This window comes from Sabethes cyaneus, chromosome 1, assembly GCF_943734655.1.
Source record: "Sabethes cyaneus chromosome 1, idSabCyanKW18_F2, whole genome shotgun sequence".
Classification (NCBI taxonomy): Eukaryota; Metazoa; Arthropoda; class Insecta; order Diptera; family Culicidae; genus Sabethes; species Sabethes cyaneus.
This window is the reverse complement of record NC_071353.1, coordinates 161,472,430-161,496,932: the sequence shown is the minus strand read 5'-3', so window position 1 is coordinate 161,496,932 and position 24,503 is coordinate 161,472,430. Positions and strand designations below refer to the sequence as shown.

General features: G+C 40.2%; 1 protein-coding gene across 1 annotated transcript in view; it reads right to left on the bottom strand.

Moving 5' to 3' along the window:
• LOC128732897 (disintegrin and metalloproteinase domain-containing protein 30) overlaps window positions 1-24,503 on the bottom strand; it is a 439,446-nt gene that overhangs the window by 42,038 nt on the left and 372,905 nt on the right. The window contains exon 15 of the mRNA XM_053826334.1: window positions 3,103-3,241. Within this exon, the coding sequence (XP_053682309.1) occupies window positions 3,103-3,241 (139 nt within the window). The remainder of the gene's footprint in view (window positions 1-3,102; window positions 3,242-24,503) is intronic.

Here is a 24,503-nt window from a genome sequence, read left to right as displayed (position 1 = left end):
AATTTCAAGTATAATTTCAAGTAAAGTTTTATGTTCTATTTCAAGTCCAATTACGTGTCCCATTTCAAATTCCATTTGATCTTTGGTCTCCCAGGGTCATTTAATTTACACCTCAAATTGAAGGTTGAAATAGGACTTCAATTTAAATTTAAAACTGAAGTTGAAACGGATCTTTAAATATGATACGAAATGGGACATAACATTCCAAGTCCCCCTTCATGTCATATTTAAAATTTCCGGTTCTCGCCTTCAATTTTAAATCCAATTTGAAGACCTATTTTAATCTTCAATTTCATGTCCCGTTTGAAGTCAAATTTCCATTTCCACTAGAAGTCCGTTGGATGTCCCATTTTTTATTCCATAATTTCAAGTCCTACCTAAATTCGCGTTTCAATTTTAACCCCATTTCGATTCATATTACAAATTTATTTTTAGGTTCAAATTTATGTCCTTTTTCTAGTTATATTTTAACTATAACTTTTAACTTCACAAATTCAAGTTAAATTTCAAGGTCTAATTTCAAAGTTGGACAATTTAAAATCTCATTTCAAGTCAAATTTCTAGTTCAATTTAAAGCAAAGCACGTCCAATTTTGTCCAAATCCAAGTTCAATTTAAGTCCCATTTTAAGTCCAATTTGAAGTTTGATTTAAAGTTTAATTTAAAGTCCAATTTCATATCCCATTAGAAGTCACGCTTCACTTCAATTGTGAATCTAATTTTAAGACCTAATTCAACTTCAATTTTAGGTTCAATTTCGCGTCCCTTTTAAAGTCAAACATTGAGGTCCAATTTCATGGTCATTTTCAAATCCAATTCCAAGACTAATTTAATTCAACTTTCAAACCCAATTTCGATTAAAATGTCAAGTCTAATTTCAACTCCGTTTTCAAGTCCAATTCCTAGTCTAATTTCAAATATAATTTCAAGTAATGTTGTATGTTCCATTTCAAGTCCAATTACATGTCCCATTTCAAATTCCATTTGAACGTTGGTCTCCCAGGGACATGCAGTTTACGCCTCAAATTGAAGGTTGAAATAGAACTTTAAATTGAATTTAAAACTGAAGTTGAAACGGAACTTTTATAATAAGATACGAAATGGGACTTAAAATGGGACATAACATTCCAAGTCCCACTTCGTGTCATATTTAAAGTTTCCGGCTCTCGCCTTCAATTTTAAAATCCAATTTGAAGACCTATTTTAATCTTCAATTTCATGTCCCGTTTGAAGTCCAATTTCAACTATTTAAAATGTACAAATTCAAGCACAATTTCTACTTTAATTACCAAAGTCCATCTTAAAGTCCCGATTCCATGATCTGAATTCTAAGCTAGATTTGAAGTTCAGTTTCAAGTTCAAGTTTTTTACAATTTAAAATCTAGGAACAAGTAAAAAACTTTCAATTTCAAGTCCAAATTTAAAGCCAGATGCTTATCCTTCTGGTTGTGTCTGGGAACGCCAGTGTCAGAAACGATTAGAATTAGAACGTGATTAGAATTGAAGTAGGGTATGTTGCTGCTTCGTCGTGATTGCCTATTCCCGTCCTATCCAACATAAATTATTAAAAATATCAGCATTTTTATGACACACAAAGCAAAACTAGTTATTCCCTAATATTTTAGTTTGATGTCTATCATACGCGATCAATCGAAGTGAGTTGAGATCTATTTAAATGCTTTTTACTGTTAAAGAAGTCCTACCAACCAAATTTCCTACGTGTTTTTTCGTGCGACGAAGAAGAAATCGTCGAATAATCGTTTTAATTTCCGTCATTCATAAATGAAAATAACTCACGCAAGGCATTGTCGTTATTCTACAGCCAGGAAAACTTGCCTGACCTGCAGAAGTTTTGCAGAATAACATTTGTCATGCCGTCCTATACCAATACATGCGCGTTAGCTTCGTAAACATTGGTGTGATTTTTAGTTCGGACGATGAAAAATTTTGATGGACGGATTTTAAAACGGTACGACGAATTTAAGCAATAAAGTCAGTTGCGTAATTTCAATAATATGCTTTAACAGTCGCTTTTCAGTGATTTCAAAGTTCACGGATCGGAAGGTAAGTGTGTTTTAGTCCTATCAGCACAAGAACTTTTGGAGTCTTCATTAAATCCATCCTACAAATGATGAAAATTAGAATGGCTTTACTTACTACGGCGGAAATTAGAAATAAACCCTAGTTTTTACTACGTCTTGGTGCTGTTTTCGCCCACCCGATGCAATATAACTACACAGGACATCTTTCATTCAAGACGGTTCAACTTGAATGCAATAAAAATCCCAGCATCTTATGGTTTGTGTCTTTACTATCAGCTAATTCGTCTCAAAGCCTGAGTCAGCCGCCCACAATGATGTTGTTTCGTTACCAGTCAGTGGTTGTACCGGTCGGAGATGGTTTTCCTTTTTTTTTTGGTTTGGTTTGGTACAGATTGATCGGGATTGTTGGTTATGTGACACCAGATACAGATGGTACAGAACAACGGAGTAAGAGTAGTAGTTTTTAGGTAGTTAGATAAGAAAACGAATTCCAGCACTATATAATATATAAGTATATAATACGTTTAGTTTCGTGAAATACAAAAGACAGAAAAAGAGAGATACATGTATGTATTCTAGTAATATTTTTATGTTTCGGTTTTTTTTATTACATCTGTGTTTTGGTTTTGTTGTGATTATGGTTTTGTAATAGTAGTAGTAGTAGTAGTATTAGTAGTAAGAGTAGCAACAGTGTCAGTAACAGTAGCAGTAATTGTTTTGTTTGTTTTTTTTGTTTTTCTGCTTGTCCTGGCAGGGATAGTTCCCGTACGACGTACTTTTTGTGAACTTTTGTTTCGCTTATGTTGGACGGTTTTTTAAAGCTTCTGTTAGTGGTACATTCTCTCATCACTACTGGTTAAGTTAGACAATAGGGGCAATATTATGTTTAGAGCTTTGTTTGTTTGTTAGTTTGGTTTGTGCTGTTGTTATGGTTTGTTTATGTTTGCTTTCTAATATTTTTTCGTTTGTTTTGTTTGTTTTGTTTGTTTGTTTGCTTGCATTTGGTAGTAAAAAGGAAAAAGTAAAAGAATTGGAAGAAAAAAACGAAGAAAATCACTAACCTTAGGCACAAGGAGAAGTTATTATGTACTACAACTGACCTGTAGCACAAAGCCATCAGAGCAAACGTTACAAAAACACCCCCAACAACCGACATTAACACACCGACTAGAAACACTGTGTTTGAGCCGTGGTAGTTTGCTGTTTTTGTTTTATTTTTTTTTTTACAGGTATTGTTTTTCACACAGTTTTGTGGATCATATTTACATCAAATGTTTGCGCGTGTAAGTGTGTGCGTGTGTGTTTTTGGGAGGCCGAGGCAGACAACAAATTGGCCGCACGTACGTGTACCATCGTGGGGCCAATTGTTTATTGTATATTTTTTTTTGTTTTGGTTTAGTTCGGTTCATATCGGTTCGGAAACGACGGAACGAGAAGAAAGAGAAAAAGAAAGAAAAGTCGTTTAATCACAAAACACCGGCTGAAAAATAGTGAGGATTATGGTTTTTTTTTTGCTAAATATTGTGGATGGTGTATTTGGCACTACGTTTGAGATTGAAGAATATGTTATAATCGAAATGTTATAATAAAGTTGTGTGGAGTTGAGGAGAATCAACAAAATGGCGGTAAAAACTATGGTGCACTGACGGCGATGTTGCTTTTGGTAGAGGGAAGGAAGCGGAAGAACTTCGACAGTTCCTTGTTTATGACAATGGTAATCTGAGTTTTTTTATGTTAATTCCGATGTTCATAGAATACAATGCACAGCAGGCAAAAAAGGGACGTTCCATGTTCAGATTTCGTTAACTACTTTTACAGGTTTTTTACTGTCATGACTTAACTGGTGGGTTGGTTGGTTGGTTAGTTAAGCGCTAACTTTTCCGTTTTATTTTCCTTTTGTCCAAGGAATTATCCCAACACAATGACAAATGGCAAGACTGCAGAGAGCAACTCCTTGTAAAATGAAAGAAAAATGTTTGTGTTCAGCAAAAACTCCTGCGCCAGGTGGAAAAACAAATCCAATGACTCGACGGGGTGGTAGGTATGCAGATGAAGGAATATGTTATTAGCACAGACAAACAGACGCACACCAAATGGAGCTAGCTTTCAAGCGCAGTGCGGCAGCACTGCAGTCCTCGACCAAAAGAAAAACAAACGAAGGTAAAAATAAAGTTTCACATCTCCTGACCAGCGCCACTAGTGGCGTAGCATATTTTTCCACTCAAACAAGTAACCTTCAACCATTGCAGACAAGTGTAAACTTGTATACAGTCCCGCCGCGCGTTCACTATCATCGGCCTGTTACTATCATTGCCCCGCCCAACCTCGCCTGGTTCTTTTCGACTGGAACGGGACGGGACCGATGATAACTAGGCGAGCGAGTTTGTACAGACAGACCGAAACTGCTTGCCACAGTATAAATTATCGCAATCGCTACGACGACGGGGTTGACCTTTCTTTCAGCAGCCACCTGACAGACCACCTCGTTCCGCAGGGAGGACACAGAGGACCCATGATGTGCCAAGGCGGCCGTGTCCGAACGAACGGATTATGCCACCGGATTTATGCATATCGAGAGTCGAAGGAAACGAGAGCACACCGAGGGGTGGGTTGGTTGGTCGAGTAAGAAAAACAAACGGCGAGAATTATAATTGGAATAAATTTTGACTGCCACTGAACTGCGGGCGGGATGGGACCGGTGCAATTGTCAGGCCAAAACCTAGAAACATTTTGCTTCGGTCGGCTCAGTTTCCCTCGCTCACTCACTCACTCACTCACTCAGTCAGACAAGTCAGATGCTCTGTCCGTCCACCACCATCACCAGGGAGGCGAAAACTACGATTAAGTTATTTTAATTTATTCATTCAATTATATGCTAACGACGGTATGGATTTTGTCTTGGTTAACAACACACTTTTGTCTCGGTTTCCGTTTCGCCGGATTATCCGCGCGCTTCTGCTTATTCACTGCGGTCTCTGCAAAGCACGGTATGTAAATGGAACGGGTTTCAATTACGTAAATTCGAGGTGTTTGCTTAACTGAGTTTATCTGCTAATTTTCCAACGCCCGCCCCGGTCGTCGGTGTGATGATTTGCAATGGAGACGCGCCGTCTGCCGTTGAAGTTAATTAAAGCCATCAAAGCTCATCACGCTGCTGCTGCTGCTGCTGTTCGCTGCGAGTTGCTCGATTTGGAAAGCGATTTTCACGAGTAAGGCAAACAAGCTTCTTCAGCGTAATGTTCACCATGGGAAATGTGCACTCGCAAAAACGGTCGCTCCATTAGCCACCGAAACCAACAACGATACTACCCCTTTCGGGGAAAACTCCTTTCTCCGAGCTTGTTGGATCGAAAAAATCTATTCGCTTGATGTTTATATTTAAAACCTTTTTAGGCAAATTCTTGTTAGATGGCTTTCGAAGAGTGAAAATGATAACTATCTCCGACCCATACCCACTTCAGGGTTCGTCGAGGTGTTTAGTTTTCAGCCGACGCTCCCCGGTCGGTGGAGCGATTGTTTGCTTGAGCAGGTCGGAGATCCGCCGAAGGCGGAGGAGCCAAGCAGGACAAAGTTGATTTTGCACTGATTCTGTTTACGCCGGGATGACCCCGACACTTCACTTCACTACTTTACGCTCTGCTTGGATGGAACACAACTGCTTTTACTGGCCACGCTTTATCGATGGGATTTGGGGTTAGGGTTAAGTTTGTGCGACTCAAGCGAGTGAGCGAGCGAGCCAAACACCGAACACCGAACATCATCGGATGGATGAAGGGGTTCGTAAACACTCCACCGGTGGATGGTAAACAGCACTCGTCCGCTTCAAAAACCACTTACGGGTGAGGGCAGCCAGCCCTCAGTAGCAGGAGCAGCACCAGCAGCATGTTGAATGATCATTTAAGTGTGGCGGGGGAAATAGAATTAAATTCTCGGTGGGACTTAACTAGGTTTTCATGGTTGATTATGCCCTGGCTAGCGTGACGACGATGGGGTGCATTGACTGACCAACAACGGTGGCTAGTTACAGATGATAACCTTCGGTGAAACTTGGTCTAATGATAATATTGATTTCCTGTGAGTTTGTGTCTTAAATGTTACATTCCGAAAGGGGCCTTTGACTAATTAAAACGACGATATAAAAAAATGGCAAAATGTAATATTGTCTCGCAGCAAATCAGACATTCTTTTCTTCTTTTGACATATTTTAATTTATCTACATTGTTTACCGTGAAAAACTAGCAAAGAACAATCGATGCTCCCATTGGCGTTCCAAAGGTTTGCTTATAGAAATCACTCTTGTATTTCCCACCTGACATAATTTATTCAACTCGGTGCGGCAGTGAAAATTTTCAACGAACTACACGATCAATATTACCCAGCTAACCAACAAGCATTTCTAATGCAATTTAAATGCAAGCCAATAAGCATATAAGTTGCCCTAAATGCTACTTAAATGCTATTTTGGCAAAATAGGCGGCTACTTTACTGCTAGCTCTGTTCTAGTACTGACAATGCTTATTTGCAGCTTGTTACCGATAAGAAGAATTTAAACAGAATTGTGGATGCCAATCAGCAACCTGCAGTATAAAACGCCAGGGATGCTAATAAACGATTGATTTACTGCTTATACTAATGCTTTAGTATAGAACTATGGTATAGAACTATAGAATCAATAAATAAAAATACTCACTTTCAAAAAAGGGTACTTTTAAAATGAGGATAAAAAAGTTCATTACTTCAAGTGTAATAGCCACTTAAGGACCATTTCCGAAGCTCTTCTGGACCATTTCTGAGCCACTTCATGACCATTTAAGAGCCACTTTAAGGCCAGTTCAGGACCATTTTCGAGCCATTTCAAGACCGTCTTCTAGCCACTTCAGGACTACTACCGAACTATTTCAGGAACATTTCAAGCCACTCTGGGATAGTGGCTCCGTGCCACTATAGGGCCATTTCAGGGTCACTCCAGGTCTATTCTAGGGCCACTTTAGGGCTATTTTTAAGTCACTTTAGGACCATTTCTGCGCCACTGCAGGACCATTTCCGAGCCACTTCAGGATCATTCCTGAGCCACTGCAGGAACATTACCGAGCCACTTCAGAATCATTCCTGAGCCACTTCAGGGTCATTTCCGAACCATTACAGGACCATTTTAAGCCACTCTGAAATAATTTCCGTGCCACTTTAGGGCCAAGGTAACTTCAGAACCATTTCAGGGTCGCTAAAGGGCTATTTCAGAGCCATTTCAGAATCATTTCTGCGTTACTTCGAAACCATTTCCGAGCACTTTAGGACTATTTCTTGACCATTCTAGCCCTTTCAGGACCATTTCCGAGCCACTGCAGGATCTGTTCCGAGCCAATACTGGACTATTTCTGAGCCACTTCAAGACCATTTAAGAGCTACTTTAGGGCCAGTTCAGGACCATTTTCAAGTCATTTTGAGACCGTTTTCTAGCCACTTTAGGACTACTTCCGAACCATTTCAAGCCACTCTAGGATAGTCTCCGTGCCACTATAAGGTCATTCAGGGTCACTCTAGGCCCATTCGAGAACCATCTTAGGGCTATTTTAGAGCCACTTCAGTACCATTTCTGCGCCACTTCAAGACCATTTCTGAGCCCCTTTAGGACCATTTCTGAGCCACTTCAGAATTATTCCTGAGCCACTTCAGGACCATTTGCGAACTATTGCAGGGCCATTTTAAGCCACTCTGGAATAATTTCCGTGTCACTTTAGTGCCAAGGTAACTCCCGGATTATTTCAGGGTCACTAAAGGGCTATTTCAGAGCCACTTCAGAACCATTTCTGCGTTACTTCGAAACCACTTTCCGAGCCACTTTAGGATTATTTCCAGACCATTTTCTAGCCCCTTCAGGACCATTTCCGAATCACTGCAGGACCTATTCCGACCCAATTCTGGACCATTTCTTAGCCACTTCAAGACCATTTAAGAGCCACTTTAGGGCCAGTTCAGGACCATTATCGAGTCATTTTGAGACCGTTTTCTAGCCACTTCAGGACCTTTCTTAAGCCACTATAGGACTACTTCCGAACCATTTCAAGCCACTCTAGGATAGTTTCCGTGCTACTTTAGGGCCATTTCAAGGTTACTCTAGGACCATTCTAGGACCACTTTAGGGCTTTTTAGAGCCACTTCAGGACCATTTCCGAACTATTGCAGGGCTATTTTAAGCCACTCTGGGAGATAATTTTCGTGTCACCTTAGGGCTAAGGTAACTCCCGGACTATTTCAGGGTCACTAAAGGGCTATTTCAGAACGATTTCCATTTCAGAACCAACCATATCCGAGCCACTTTAGGACCATTTCTCGCCTATTTTCTAGCCCCTTCAGGGCTATTTCTGAGCCACTGCAGGACCTATTCCGAGCCACTGCAGGACCATTTCCAAGCCACGTCGTTTCCTACCATCATTTCAGGATTATTTCCGAGTCGCTGCTGACCCATTCCCGAACCGGTTTAGGACCACTTATGAGCCACGTCCGGGCCATTTCCGTGGTACTTCAGGACCATCAATTCAGGACCACCCTAGGATTACTTCAAGTGTAATAGCCACTTTAGGACCATTTCTGAAGCTCATCTGGGCCGTTTTTGAGTCACTTCAAGACCATTTAAGAGCCACTTTATGGCCAGTTCAGGACAATTATCGAGCCAATTCAAGACCGTTTTCTAGCCACTACAGGATTAGTTCCGAACCATTTCATGCTACTCTAGGATAGTCTCCATGCCACCATAGGGCCATTTAAGGGTCACTCCAGTGCCATTTTAGGGCCACTTTGGGGCTATTTTAGAGCCACTTCAGGACCATTTCTGCGCCACTTCAAGACCATTTCTGAGCCCCTTCAGGACCATTTCCGAGCCACTGCAGGGGTATTTCCGAGCCACTATAGAATCATTCCTGTGCCACTTCAGGACCATTTTAATCATTGTCGTACCGTGCCAATCCGTGCCATTTTAGGGCCAAGGTAACTTCAGGACCATTTCAGGGTCACTAAAGGGCTAATTCAGAGCCACTTCAGAACCATTTCTACGTTACTTCGAAACCATTTTCGAGCCACTTTAGGACCATTTCTAGACCATTTTCTAACCCCTTCAGGACCATTTCCAAGTCACGTCGTTTCCCACCATCATTTCAGGATTATTTCCGAGTCGCTTCTGGGCCATTCCCGAGTCGATTTAGCACCACTTATGAGCCACGTCAGGGCTATTTCCGTGGTACTTCAGGACCATCAATTCAGGGCCATTTCCGAGGTACTTCAGCATTATTTCCAAGCCACTGCAGGACATTTAGTGGTTTTTCAGAGCTAATTCAAAGCCACTTCTGGGCTATTTCAGTTAGACCATTTCCGAGCTACTTCAAGGCCATTTTCAAGTCGCGTCAGGACCGTTTACGAGCCACTGTAGGACCATTTAAGGATCATTTGCGAGCCATTTCAGGATCATTTCCAGACCACTTTCCAATCATTTTCGAGCCACTTCTGGACAATTTTTGATCCTCTTTAGGAACATTTCCGATTCACTTCTGCACCTTCTGAGGAGGCCAGTAAATGAGCCATTACAGGGCTATTTCAGAGACACTGAAGGGCTGCTTCTAAGCAACTTCAGGGCTATTTTAGAGTCAGTTCAGGGCTTTCAGAGCCTCTTTAGGGCCACTTCAGAGTTAATTCAGTGCTACTTCAGAGATATTTCAGAGGCACTTTTGGGCTATTTCAGAGTTGCTTCAGGACTATTTCCGAGCCATGCCAGGATCATTTTAGTGCCATTTCAGAGCTACTTCAGGGCTATTTTAGCGCCACTTCAGGACTGTTTCAGTGCCATCTCAGGATCACTTCAGGACAACTTCAGGGCCACTCCACGACTATTTTAAACTGTTTCAGAACTACTTCTGGGCTCTTCCAGAGGCACTCCAATGCTATTTTAAAGGCACTTCAGGACCATTTCCGAGCAATTCCAAGGCACTTCAGTGTCATTTCAAAACCACTTCAGGGCTATTTCAGAGCCACTTTAGAACAATTTTCGAGCCATTACAATGCCACTTTAGTACTGTTTCAGTGCCACTTTAGAGTCATTTCAGGGTCACTACAGGGCCACTTCGGAGTTATTCGAGAGCCTCTTTGGAGCTGTTTCAGAGCCACTTCAGGCCCTTTCAAAACCACTTAAGGGCTTTTTTAGTGTTTCTTCAGGGCTATTCAAGAGCAACTTCAGGACTATTTCCGAGCCAATCCAGGACCACTTCAGGGCTCTTTAAGATCCACTTTAGGGATATTTCAGTGCCAGTTTAAGGCCACTTTAGGGTAATTTCACGGTTACTCCAGGATCACTTCAGAGCTATTTTTTTTTGTTTGATTATAGTCACTTTAATAGCCTAGGTCATTCAGAGTCAGAGCTATTCCAGAGCCACTTAAGGGCTGTTTCAAAGCCACTTCAGGACCATTTCCGAACAATTCCATGGCCACTTCAGAACTACTTCAGAGTTATTTTAGTGCCACTTCAAGACAATTTCGGAGCCACTTCTGGACTGCTTTCGACCCACTTCAGGACTATTCCAGGAATATTCCCGAGCCGGTTTAGGATCACTTATGAGCCAGGTCAGGGCCATTTCCAAGCCACTTCAGAACGATCTCCAAGCTATTCCAGGGTCAATTTAGAGTTATTTTAGTGCCACCTGTCACTTCAGCACCTCTTTGGGACCATTTCTGGGTCACTCTAGGATTCTAGGGCCACTTCTGAGCTATTACAGAACCACTTCAGGGCCACTTCGAGACCATTTCCCAGCCATTCCAGAGCTACTTCAGAGCCATTTTAGGGCTATTTTAGTGCCACTCCAGGTTTATTTTAAAGCTGTCTCAGAGTCACTTCAGAGCCACTTCATGGCTGTTTCAGCGCCACTTTAGGGTCATATAAGGGTCAATTCATGGCCACTTCAGAGCTATATTAGAGTCTTTGAAAAGCTGTTTTAATACCACTTCAGGCCGCTTCAAAACCACTTAAGGGTTTTTAAGTATTATTTCAGGGCTATTCAAGAGCAACTTCAAGACTATTTCCGAGCCAATCCAGGACCACTTCAGGGCTGTTTAAGAGCCACTTCAGGAATATTTCAGTGCCGCTTCAAGGCCACTTTAGGGTAATTTCAGGGTCACTCCAGAGCCACTTCAGAGCTATTCCAGAGCCACTTCAGGGCTGCTTCAAAGCCACTTCAGGACCATTTCCGAGCAACTCCACGGTCACTTCAGAACCACTACAGCGTTATTTTAGTGCCACTTCAAGGCAATTTCGGAGTCGCTTCTGGATTATTTTCAACTCACTTCAGGGCTATTCCAGGAATATTTCCAAGCCATTTCAAGTCCATTTCCTAGGCACTTCAGGACGATCTCCAAGCTATTCCAAAGTAAATTTAGAGCTATTTCGATGCCACCTGCCACTTCAGAATCACTCTGGGACCATTTCTGGGTCACTCTAGGAGTCTATGGCCACTTCAGGGCTGATTCAATACAATTTCAGGACCGCTCTACGATTATTTCACTCCACTTCAAGGCTATTTCAGAGCTACTTTCAAACTGTTTCAGAACTACTTCAGGACTGTTCCAGAGCCACTCCAAAGCTGTTTCAGAGCCACGTCAGGACCATTTCTGAGCAATTCCAAGGCACTTTAGTGTCATTTCAAAACCACTTCAGGGCTATTTGAGAGCCACTTTAGGACAATTTTCGAACCATTCCAATGCCACTTTAGTGCTGTTTCAGTGCCACTTTAGAGTCATTTCAGAGTCACTCCAGGGCCACTTCAGAGCTATTCCAGAGCCACTTTGGGGCTGTTTCAGAGCCACTTCAGGTGCTTTCAAAACCACCTAAGGGCTTTTTAGTGTTACTTCAGGGCTATTCTAGAGCAACTCCAGGACTATTTCCGAACCAATCCAGGACCACTTCAGGGCTGTTTAAGAGCCACTTTAGGGATATTTCAGTGCCAGTTTAAGGCCACTTTAGGGTAATTTCACGGTTACTCCAGGGTCACTTCAGAACTATTTTTTTTGTTTGATTATAGTCACTTTAATAGCCTAGGTCATTTGTAACTTAAACTTCAGAGCTATTCCAGAGCCGCTTAAGGGCTGTTTCAAAGCCACTTCAGGACCATTTCCGAACAATTCCATGGCCACTTCAGAACTACTTCAGGGTTATTTTAGTGCCACTTCAAGACAATTTCGGAGCCACTTCTGGACTGCTTTCGACCCACTTCAGAGCTATTTCAGGAATATTCCCGAGCCGGTTTAGGATCACTTATGAGCCACGTCAGGGCCATTTCCAAGGCACTTCAGAACGATCTCCAAGCTATTCCAGGGTCAATTTAGAGTTATTTTAGTGCCACCTGCCACTTCAGCACCTCTTTGGGACCATTTCTGGGTCACTCTAGGATTCTAGGGCCACTTCTGAGCTATTACAGAACCACTTCAGGGCCACTTCGAGACCATTTCCCAGCCATTCCAGAGCCACTTCAGAGCCATTCTAGGGCTATTTTAGTGCCACTCCAGGTTTATTTTAAAGCTGTCTCAGAGTCACTTCAGAGCCACTTCATGGCTGTTTCAGCGCCACTTTAGGGTCATATAAGGGTCAATTCATGGCCACTTCAGAGCTATATTAGAGTCTTTGAAAAGCTGTTTTAATACCACTTCAGGCCGCTTCAAAACCACTTAAGGGTATTTTTAGTATTATTTCAGGGCTATTCAAGAGCAACTTCAGGACTATTTCCGAGCCAATACAGGACCACTTCAGGGCGGTTTAAGAGCCACTTAAGGGGTATCCCAGTGCCGCTTTAGGGTCATTTCAGGGTTACTCCAGAACCACAGAGCTATTCCAGAGCCACTTCAGGGCTGCTTCAAAGCCACTTCAGGACCATTTCCGAGCAATTCCATGGCCACTTCAGAATCACTTCAGGGTTATTTTAGTGCCACTTCAAGGCAATTTCGGAGTCGCTTCTGGACTATTTTCAACCCACTTCAGGGCTATTCCAGGAATATTTCCAAGCCATTCCAGGCCCATTCCCGAGCCGGTTTAGGATCACTTATGAGACAAGTCAGGGCCATTTCCAAGCCACTTCAGGACGATCTCCAAGCTATTCCAGGGTCAATTTAGTGCTATTTCAGTGCCACCTGCTACATTAGTACCATTTTGGTGCCATTTCTGAGTCAGTTTAGGGCCACTTCAGAGTAATTATAGAACCACTTCAGGGCCAATTCGGGACCATTTTCAAGCCACTTCAGGACAATTTACGAGCCACTTCAAAGCCATTTTAGGGCTATTTTCGTGCCACTCCAGGTTTATTTTAAAGCTGTTTCAGGGTCACTTCAGAGCCACTTCATGGCTGTTTCAGCGCCACTTTAGGGTCATATAAGGGTCAATTCAGGGCCCCTTCAGAGCTATCTTAGAGACATTGAAAAGCTGTTTTAGTGCTACTTCAAATCCTTTCAAAACCACTTGAGGGCTTTTTTAGTGTTACTTCAGGCCTATTCTAGAGCAACTTCAGGACTATTTCCGAGCCAATCCGGGACCACTTCAGAGCTGTTTAAGAGCCACTTTAGGGATATTTCAGAGCCAGATCAAGGGCACTTTAGGGTAATTTCAGGGTCACTCCAGGGTCACTTCAGAGTTATTTTTTGTTTGATTATAATCACTTTAAAAGCCTAGGTCATTTGTGACTTAAACTTCAGAGCTATTCCAGAGCCACTTAAGGACTGTTTCAAAGCCACTTCAGGACCATTTCCGAACAATTCCATGGCCACTTCAGAACTTCTTCAAGGTTATTTTAGTACCACTTCAAAGCAATTTCGGAGCCACTTCTGGCCTGTTTTCGACCCACTTCAGGACTATTCCAGGAATATTACCAAGCCATTTCAGGCCCATTCCCGAGAGTTGTTTCAGAGCCACTTTGGGGCTATTTCAGAGCCACTTCAGGGCTACTTCACAAGCACTTCAGGGCACTGTAGGGCTATTTGCGGGCCACTTCAGAACCATTTCCCAGGCATTCCAGGGCCACAATAAAAGAAACAAAGCCTTGGGCTTGAGCGGTACTTCCAGGGCCACATTGGGCCATTTCAGAGTCACTTCAGGGTTATACCCTGAAGTTATAGTATAACTTCAGGGCCGCTTTATGGCAATTTCAGAGCATTTCGTAACCATTTCAGAGCCACTTCAGGACCACTTTGCTGCCATTCCAGGACCGCTTCTGGGTCATGTGAGGACCATTTCAGGGTCACTGTAGAGCCACTGCAGAACAGCTTCGGAGCTACTTCACGGTTATTTCAGGGCCTCTCCAGAGCACCTCAAGGGTCACTCTAGTGTTGCTCCTAGTATGGCCACTCCCAACTCCCCCGGGCTCGTAAGCCAGGTACTAAATGCAACAATGAGGAAAAATGCAACAATGAAACTAATAAAAGCCGTTTTCAACCAAATCCCGGGGAATAAATTCTATAAGGCCTCCTACTTGCGGCAAGCTTCTTAGCGAATTCAAGATTGTTTTCGCGGATAAGTTCGTGCCACCGTTGATTTATTGAAAAAAATACCTTCGGCAAACAAATTATTTCACGTAGTGGACTCCTAGGTTTGCTTCCAACACTAAATATTTTGTGTGGGATTATTATCACTAACATACGGCCTTCACTGACTGCTGCGCAGCAATTAAAAATTCTGTGATCTCGAATTTAAAATGTTTCTCGTGCTTACTCTTTGAATAACTAATCACCAAAAACGAATTACAAGATGGCATCAAGCGAGAGCATCGAGATTGGTGAAACGTAATTTATATCTATTGTTAGAGTTACAGTAGAGTTAGAGAGATATAGGTTATAGAGGACGACGCAGTGAGAATAGATGTTTAATGCGTAGTCAATGACTGAAGGAGTAAGTAAGTCGAAACGTCCGCTTAAAGCATCATAGTTTTTATTTTCACCGAAAAAATCAACTAAAGTGATATATATGTAATTTATATCTGTCGACCTACTAGGCAATTCCGATTTTTTGATTTAGAACACCTCTGATTCTGAGTTTGTATATTTTAAGGTGAAACGGTACTGAATCCAACATGGCCAGATATCCTATATCCTATATCCTCACAAAGACGCCATTTTTTCTGCCATGTTGGGATTCAGTACCGTATCACCTTAAGAAGTTTCAGTTCGGTCGATTCAACCAATTTAGCACATAACACCAAGCGTCTCCTTTGAATGCGAACAAATGGAGTCGTTTGGTTGTTTGTAGGTAATGAAGAATTTTATATTAATTATTTGACCACCAATTTTCAATGATTATTGGTAAACAGAAAACGATTCAAATAAGCCTTTTATGTAAATTGAACAGGAATTCTAATTTGATTCATAGACTGTTTTGATATTTGCTCTAAGATAGGCAATTTAAAGAATTTCTTAGAATTTTTAAAGGGATTCAATCATCACATTGAAAGTTTAAATTAAATTGCAAAGTTAAGCCTTCTCCTGTGTTTCCCGAGGCTGTCTAAGCCTTTAGCATTTCCAATCGTCGACTGCCACAGAGCTCACACAGCTCTCAGAAGAGAAGGTGAATAGCTAAACATCTCCACATGCTGTGGATCTGGAAAGTATTTCACTTTCTATCGATGCAAATGAATCTTACGCATCGAAATAAATCCATACACCATCAAGGGTGCAACAGGGTAGCCACCCCATCCCACCCAGCCAACAAAATCCTCAACCATCGAGCCGGATTCATTTCATTTTCAATTTAAAGGAAAATTATTTTATGGATTATCACTTCTAAATTGATTTGCAAATGAGGCCATTTGCAAAACATGAAGCCAAGCCCCCGATGCCACTTTTAATTGCCATCGGTTCGGTCTATATACATAGTAGACCCGATTTAATTCCGAGTCAACCAAGATTGAGGCATTTAATTCCGTTTAGACCGCACGCAAATTTAATTAGACAAGTATCGGACAGGTGTCGAGCCAGTCAGTGGCAGATAACAATAGCCATAACAGTTAGTACAGTCCGTGGTGACGACCGGACGTCGTCGATGGGTGATTGAAGAACAATGTTTTCCGATCAGCACTCCCCGGGGATAACACTACTCGGCAGGCTGACCGGCTGACCGAACGCTTTCAACCTTTACGATGAATTCAATTACCTCTGGTAAATTGTATTGTTATTATGAGTTTTGTCTTCTCTCGACCGTAAACACACAAAAGGGCGTCGTCATCGGCCTGTCGAAACAACAAACGGTCCCGCAGGCGCAGGCAGACAGGTGGGAACAGTTGCACATTGTATTGCATCGAAAAGCAATTAAGTATAATTAGAACATCAGATTCAATAATTAATAGTGCATTGATAAACGACCGTGAGCCGAGCTTTCTTCCGACTGCGTCGACTGTGGGGACTTAAAACGGCGGGCTGGGGACTCACGGCTAAGGGTTACCAAGGGGTCAACCATGGGAGTCTGTCCCTTTGCGCTGACCCGTTCCGAATTAGCTAGTTTGTTCTGTTTGGCCGCAGGCGGATGTAGTGTGCTTAATAATTTATGGCGGAACATTTCAACGCCAACGCCAATTCCTCCCCCCCCCCTTCCCTTCCCTACCCAGCATTCAAGTACTTAGTGTCTATGGAGAGGGGACCAAAGTTTACGTAATCCGTGGCGGCAATACATATTAATGTTCTGTTAATGTTTGTTGTGGAGTCGATTTAGCTAATCCACTAAACTTTGTTAAATGTTCGCGACAATTGCGACACTTTAAATAATGGTCTCAAACAGTTTGCGTTTTGTGTCAAATATAAAGGAGCTGTAACACCTTCACCTATGGAATAGAGATTTCAGATTCATGAAAAGTATCATTTCGTTAGTTAGCACCTTGAGAAAGTAAAGACTTTAGGGTGAAACACTGATTTCACGTCTCCACTTGCCTTATTCTACCCTACAGGTTCGTAGAGTTGAGGAAAATTAAAACACGATAACTTTGCAAGGAACGATCCAAGAGATTTGGGGTCTTCTGCAATAACATATGTTTTGTGTAGAGTATGGAGAACTACGTTTTTAGGGACTTCAAAAAAAATTCTATAACTTTGTATTCGATAGAGATAGAAATGTAATTACTTCGGCAAAATTGCTTGCTTTCACATTTTCTACAACTTTGTCGAAGAAATGATTTCTCTATCTTCTAACACAAAGTCATTTTTTTATTATTATCATACTCAGTCATGACTAACTTTTGATGCTTTCAAATTATGGGTGGGACATTCATATGAACAAATGTTCAAAATACTGTATAAAGCTACAATGAGATCAAAAGACGTTAGGAAAAAATTCCATTCCTTTTGAACAGTTTTGGTGGTGTAACTGGATAATGCACTCGACCGAAGATAAAGTGTTTTGGTTCAAGTCGTACCTGTCCAATTAATTATTTTCAATGGTTTGCACATCATTTTTCTCAGTTCATTCAATTTTTGTTCGTCACAAAAATACATTTGCTTCCTTCATAAGAAAGTAAAAACAGCTTGACTAGCACTACAGTCGATAAAAAATACATAGTTAAGTAATTATTGATTTTACTTGAACTAAATTCAATTGAAGAAGAAGCCGCAAAGGTCAAAAGTCAAACGATTTCAAACCAAGAGTTAAAGCACTGAAAAACGTTTCTGAAGGGCAAAAAATATCGATAAAGATAATAATCTTAAATTGAGCTTAAAAATTGTGAAATTGCTTAAAATTGTTGAAAAACGTTTTTGAATCACAGCAAAAAATGAAAATAAAATCATCCCAAGCCAAGCTCCAGATCGCAGAAAACGTATCTAAAGGGTAGAAAAGATCAACAAAAAAGTTTTTAAAGCGCACGAAGAATTGAAAGAAAATGATCCCAAAATAGGCTTCCCATCGCTTAAACTGAAATCGGTTCTGAAGAGCTAAAGAAAACTTTTCCAAAAGCCAGGAAAGGCGTTTTCCGACGATGAGATAATTTCAAGTTTTGTTTTCGTTTGCGGACTAATCCTACAAAATTACATAAAATTCTTGTACGTCTAGGTCCAATCGACATTTTTAAAACATCCTCTGATCCGACATTTTTGATTTCGAAAAACGGCAGTTATTATCGATTTTCGGTTTCTAGAAGTCATCCTCATTTCAAACCTACTCACTCTGATAGCATTTATCGTACGTTTTTTCGATCATCTTTGGCAATCTTTGCTTTTTGGCTCTACAAGTCATCTATATTCCAAAAACGGACATATTGCATAGATCTTCATGCATTTTGTTTGACCAATGTCAAACCATTCTTCCTTGTAGGATTTTCCATGCAATATTTTTGACCATCGAATGCCATCTATAGCTACTGCAAATTGCTGGTAATTATGTTTCAAATAATATTCCCATATTAAAAGGTTTTTTGGGGGCATCAAGAATCATCCAGATTCTGAAGTTTTTCGTATTATGAGGGGATTTATTGATTTGCTCGCAAACCCATGTTTAATTCTCACCATTGGCCTTAATATGTTACTACAAGATCAAACTCCTAAATTTCTATAAGCAAACACACGTAACACCTCTGGGACATCCTGTTTCGCTTTTTGTTAATGTCGTTTTCATACCAAAAAAAAGAAAGGAAGACCTTGGTGTCGTTTTACTAAACTTAAGCTTCTGTTTTTATTCAACAGACTGCCAGTTGTTACAGTACAGGACAATTGCGGGCTAGTGCTATGATCCTATTGACTCTAGCAGCCTCTCCCAGACGTCGATTCGAACTTACGACGACTGGTTTTTTCAGGCCAGTGTCGACACTTAGATCTTAGCGCAATGCTAACTGGAAGGCTAGAAAATCAGATAATATATCAGCAATTCTATGAGAAAAAAATTATCGACATTGAGAAAAGTGTCCCGATTTTGTTCACTTGTTCTAACCTTGAGAGCTTCTTTTTTCAGTTTATAACTTTTGAACCACTGGACCGACTTCAATAGTAATCATGGAATCAGATTAAAGGTACTTTGATCAAAGATTTTTAAGAGAACAATTCACTTTTTAGTGGCAAACACCTCGAAAAAGACACATTTTTTCATGGTTTGAAAACCATGGAAACCCCAATTTTTTTATATTTCTCTGCAAAGCTGAGACATATTGGAAATTTGGAAAAGCATCGGTTTTCCTCTTTGAGATACACTAGAATATCTTTTTACGTCAATTCATTTTACGTGATTTCGTTTTACGTCCACTTTCTAATGTCCGAAATTTGAATTGACGTCGTCTCGTTTTACGTCCAAAATTTCAATTACCGTCCTCTTTTTTCACAACCGATTTTTTTACGTCCCACCAATAGTGGACGTAAAACAAGATTTGAGTGTACAATTATTTAAAGTAACAAAGTGGCGATAGTGCAATAGAGACGCGTAGCGTTTTGTTTTTATCTGCAAAAAAAAAGGATATTTCTGGCAAGGTAACCGACAGAGTTGCCAGTTTTTACTGAAGAAAAATTCGCAATTTAGCCATCTGTGCTTTTGTCATCGATGCGAGCATTATAATTTCGTTTCAAAATTAAAAAGAAGCAAAATTTAATCATATTTTTTAAATAAAATTAATACTTTTTAGAATCAAAACAGTTCAAGAAACATTTGCGATTAAACTTAAATTATTCAAGGACGCTTACTCTCGACTTTAGTTTATAATTTTTTAACTTTGTTTTCCGTGTTTCAAGTTTCGTCGTTTAGTTTTACATCTTTTGTCTGTAATTTCTTGTCTTTTGTCTTGTTATGTGTCTTGCGACACCTTTCGGTATCGTCTTTTAGTCGTTTTCCATGTTTGTTAACCTCTGCCTTGCTGGCACCTTTACATTGTGTTTATTTGTCTCTTAGCTATTTGCTGTTATTTGCCATCGTTTTTTGCGTCGTTTTTGGTTGCCCTTAATGGCATCTTTCTATTATCATTTGTTTTCTTTTTTGGCCTTTCCTGTTGCTTAATCATAAAAACTTCATTCTTGTTACTGTTTTGCCGTCTTTTTATTGTCTCTTCATTGCCTAATTTGCTACTACTGATAGTGTTTCCGTAGTCTTTTATTGACTTTTCTGACATTTTTTGTCGCTTCTTTACCATTTTTTCAATACTTTTTCACTGTAATTCTGTTGTCTTTCGTTTTTTCGACTACTTGCCATCACTTTTTCGTTATCTTTCCGTCCACTATTCACAGTCTTTTCATATGACAAAAAGATGAAAAACTTTCAATTATTTTATTTTTGTCTTATCAACGCCTTTTCGCCGTCTTTTGTTATTTTTTTGTTGTCCTGGCTTAGTATTCGTCGTATTTTTATCATCTTTTCATGATCTTTTTACTATCTGTTCATCGAATTGACGTCGTCAGTTTGTCGTAATTTCGTCCATCTGTTTTTGGTATATTTTGTCGCTTTTTTCTGTTTTACTTGTCTCTGGCTGTCGTGTCGAATGAAACTGGGAAATTTCGAAATGAGACCAAAAATATTGAACTTCCCAACTCACACTCGCTCGGTTGGTACCCGAGTGCTTTAGGCAATTAAACTACCATCGCGCTCTTATACGTATATCGGATAGTCTCATTTTTTTATTTTTTCCCCAGTCTTAACCATTCCGTACACGCATACATACGCTCCCCCGCCGACGGTAATTAGTTTTCTATGATTGGTCATTTGTTTCTACCACCGAGAAGATAGACGGTTATCAACTATAGTTTGGTAGAAGCGAGCAGTCGGTTGCCGACCGTCGAAACGGCACGTTCAGTGTATACCACACCGGGAGTGTTTTTTCTGCTTTACTTGTCTCTGATTCTGTCGCGGTCCAACGTAAACTTTCTTATAAAGTGAAGAAGTTTTGGGTGCGCAGCATGATAAACTGAATGAAACTTCGGGAAATTTCGATATGAGGCTAAAAATACATTGAACGTGCCCCGCTTCGATAGTCGGCAACCAACTGCTCGCTTCTACCATTTTGAATTTTAAAACGTTTCCCATAGAATTGCTGTAATACTACCGGCGCACTGTGGGATGAAACCCAAATCTAGGTGGACAAAAGTAATTACGCTAAAACCGTTAGTCCTAGGGATATAGTATGTTCGAAGTAAATTTGTTATTTTAATTTCCGCATTTTTTGGGTAATCAATTCTATTTACGTAAAAATTGTGATTTTGGCAAGTAAAACGGTAATTTTTACTTCAATTTTCAATACGGTCAAGCAAAAACGGGCCGACCTGGACCGATGTGATCTCAATTAATTTCGGAGGCAAATATATTACTAAACACGTATACAAAATTTGATTTGCTGCTTTTGAGTAGTTTTTACGTTATTGACATTTGAAAAAGAAACAAATTTTTTTAGAAAAAATGCCTGTAGCTTCGGAACCAAAGGAGATAGCAACTTGATTCGTTCAAACAAAATGTGTGTTTTCCATACGTGTGAAGGTGCTTAGAAGGCATGATTTGTGAGAAATAAACACGAAAGAAGATATAAAGAAAAAACGGATTTTTTAGGTCCATCCCGACCAAAAAACTTTAAATAGCTCCAGCCCATGAACCATAAGAGATAGCACTTCTTTAGCAAAGTTACTTAAAATTTAATGTTCTTTAACTTTGCTGAACATTTTATTCAGCCAAATTAAGCCATAAAAAAGTTTATATTTTGCACTCGCTTACTATGATGGTCACCCTAATGTAATATACACCAAAAATGCGGAAGTTAAAATAACAAATTTACTCCGAACATACTATATACCTAGAACTAACGGTTTTAGCGTAATTACTTTTGTTCACCTAGCTTTGGGTTTCATCCCACGGTGCGGCGAAACTTCTATAAGCAAACACACGTAACACGTATGGGAAATCCACTTTCGATTTTTGTTTGGAGGATTTTTCTTAACAAGTATTAAAGCAAAGCAGAGCCTTGGTGCAACATTCCGCATTTCCCGCCATTCGCCGACAAATTTGCACGAAAATTTATGATTTGGGGCAGGGCATTTGCAGCTGTGGCAGAAAAATTAAAGTTTCCGTTACAAATAAGACAATGACGTCGGAATTGTACCAAAAGGAGTGTCTTCAAGAACTAATTTTGCCATTCATTCGATCCCACCACCATCACGTGATGTTTTGACCAGATTTGGCAAGCTGTCACTACAGCAAACTCGTTCAAGAATGGTATGCAGAGAAAGAGGTCCAGTTTGTTCCGATTTCCGAAAGATCTTAACCCACCCAATTTCCCCCAGAAGAGGACACTCCAGGCAAACGGAAAACTGGTCAATTCATTAATCAGATGAAGACCGGGTGGAATAAGATAGCCAAAACGATGTACGAAAGTGTGCGCCGCCTAATGAGCCATTTTGCAGAAAAAGTTCGAGAATTCATTCGAAACCGTGACGAATAATTTTATCCGTATTTTTACATGTGTGTAAGAAAAGATCTTGAATTCAATAAATCATTGAAATACACGCAATTGTTTTTGTTCCAATACTATCTGAAGCAAGCTTTACGATGATTGGCTTGTTAGACCAGTGTAGTACCTCGACGACCAACAAGTATTAACTTTTACTTTTAGTCAGCTAGGTAGCTCAGAAAGTGTAATTACTAGATTTATTTGGTGTTTCTTCAGATGAGACAGGAAAATTGTTACATGTTATGACCTTGCAAGTAACAATTTGGGTTTTATTAAACTCTCATGGTGGCTTTTGTAACCAAAATTGGTCATGAGAGCCGTGATAAAAGTGAAAATAAAACTCACTTTCTTACTTGGATCTGGACTAAACCGGAGCAAGAGGCCAACGGTACAGCTGTAATCGTACCAACTTTTTAGTATAGACAAACCCGATTGTAAGTTTGTCTCTTTTGACGTAGAACTACGTCCTTGTTTGCTATCTGGGACTGGGTAGCACTTTGTGAAAACGAAAATAGAAGTGTAACGTTGGAATGAAAGATTTCAAATGCTAATAACTACTAAACAACTGCACGAAACTGAACAATTTATATGTCGTTGGAAAGATAAAATGATCAGCAATTTTATGGAAGGGACGAGAGAGCAATTTTATGGACGGCGTAAGAGGGGGGGCTCCTACACAAATGAAACACAAATTTCCTCTAAACTCGAGAACTAATGGAACCAAATTTGGTATGTGGGGGTTTTAGAAGGTAGGATTTTTTCGATGGTGTACTGAGACTCGTTCCCCTTCTAAAAGGGGGGGCTCCCATACAAATGAAATAAAAATTTCCTCACAAATCTAGAACTAATCAAGCAAATGGAACCAAATTTGGCATGTGGCGGTTTCAGAAGGCAAGAATTTTTTCTATGGTGAATTGAGACCCCTCCCCTTTTTAGGAGGGGGGGCACCCATACAAATAATATACAAATTTCCTCATAACTCGAGAACTAATCAATCAAAGGAACCAAATTTAGCATGTGGGAGTTTTTGGAGGTAAGATTTTTTTCAATGGTGTACTGAGACCTCTTCCTCTTCTAAGAGGGGGGGGGGGGCTCCTATACAAATGAAACACAAATTTTCTCATAACTCGAGAACTAATTAAGCAAATGGAATCAAATTTGGCGTGTGGGGGTTTATGGAACCATGTATTTATTTTATGATAGTTTGAGACCCCTCACCCCTGTGGTAGGGAGATAAGGACACTCATACAAAACAATAAAACAATAAAACAGAGATTTTTGTGTATGTGCCATATTTTCTGCTATGTAACAAGCGGTAAGCTGAGAAAGTAAACTAGTAAAACCTTCTCGGAGCAAAAGACAATGAATCAACGCGGGTAACTTACGTGCCTGTTGCCACTAATGTCAAAAGAGAAGAACATTCAAAGGGCACGTCATATTTGCGGTGGACGTGCTTTGGCTCTAATGATATTTGTAATCAATGGCCCTTTTAAAGATCACAAGCGAGTTAAAGTAAGATTATTGAATCATATCAAGCTACGCATAATCATATCTAATACAATAATCTGTGGGCTGGGCATTCATTACTGTTTCAACCTTTATGATGCACACAAACGATTTTTAAAAGAAATCTCTATGTCTCTATGGTTGCAGGCGTTGTACATATTTTGTTTAAGCACTTAAACAATGGCACTGACAGATTCTTATAATCATACATATGCCAGAAATGCTCAGTTTACATTAGTCTTTGATCTAATAATCTGATATAGTCCTACGTCACCCTTTCGTACAACACTTAGGGCTGTATACCTTGTAGTTTTTTCCGATACTTTAGTTTGTTCAGTTGATGATTGAAATTACCAAAATTGTAGCTGTTGGTTAAAATTATTGGCATAATTGTTGGAATACATTGCTACCAGAGCAAATTCTATAAGCAAACAACCGGAACCCCTGTGGGAAAGCCGCTATTGCTTTTGTTAGTGAGTTTTTCGTATCTAAAATAGATAATAGTCGAAATACATCAAATATCTCACCTATTTCACGGTGCTGACATTTTTCTT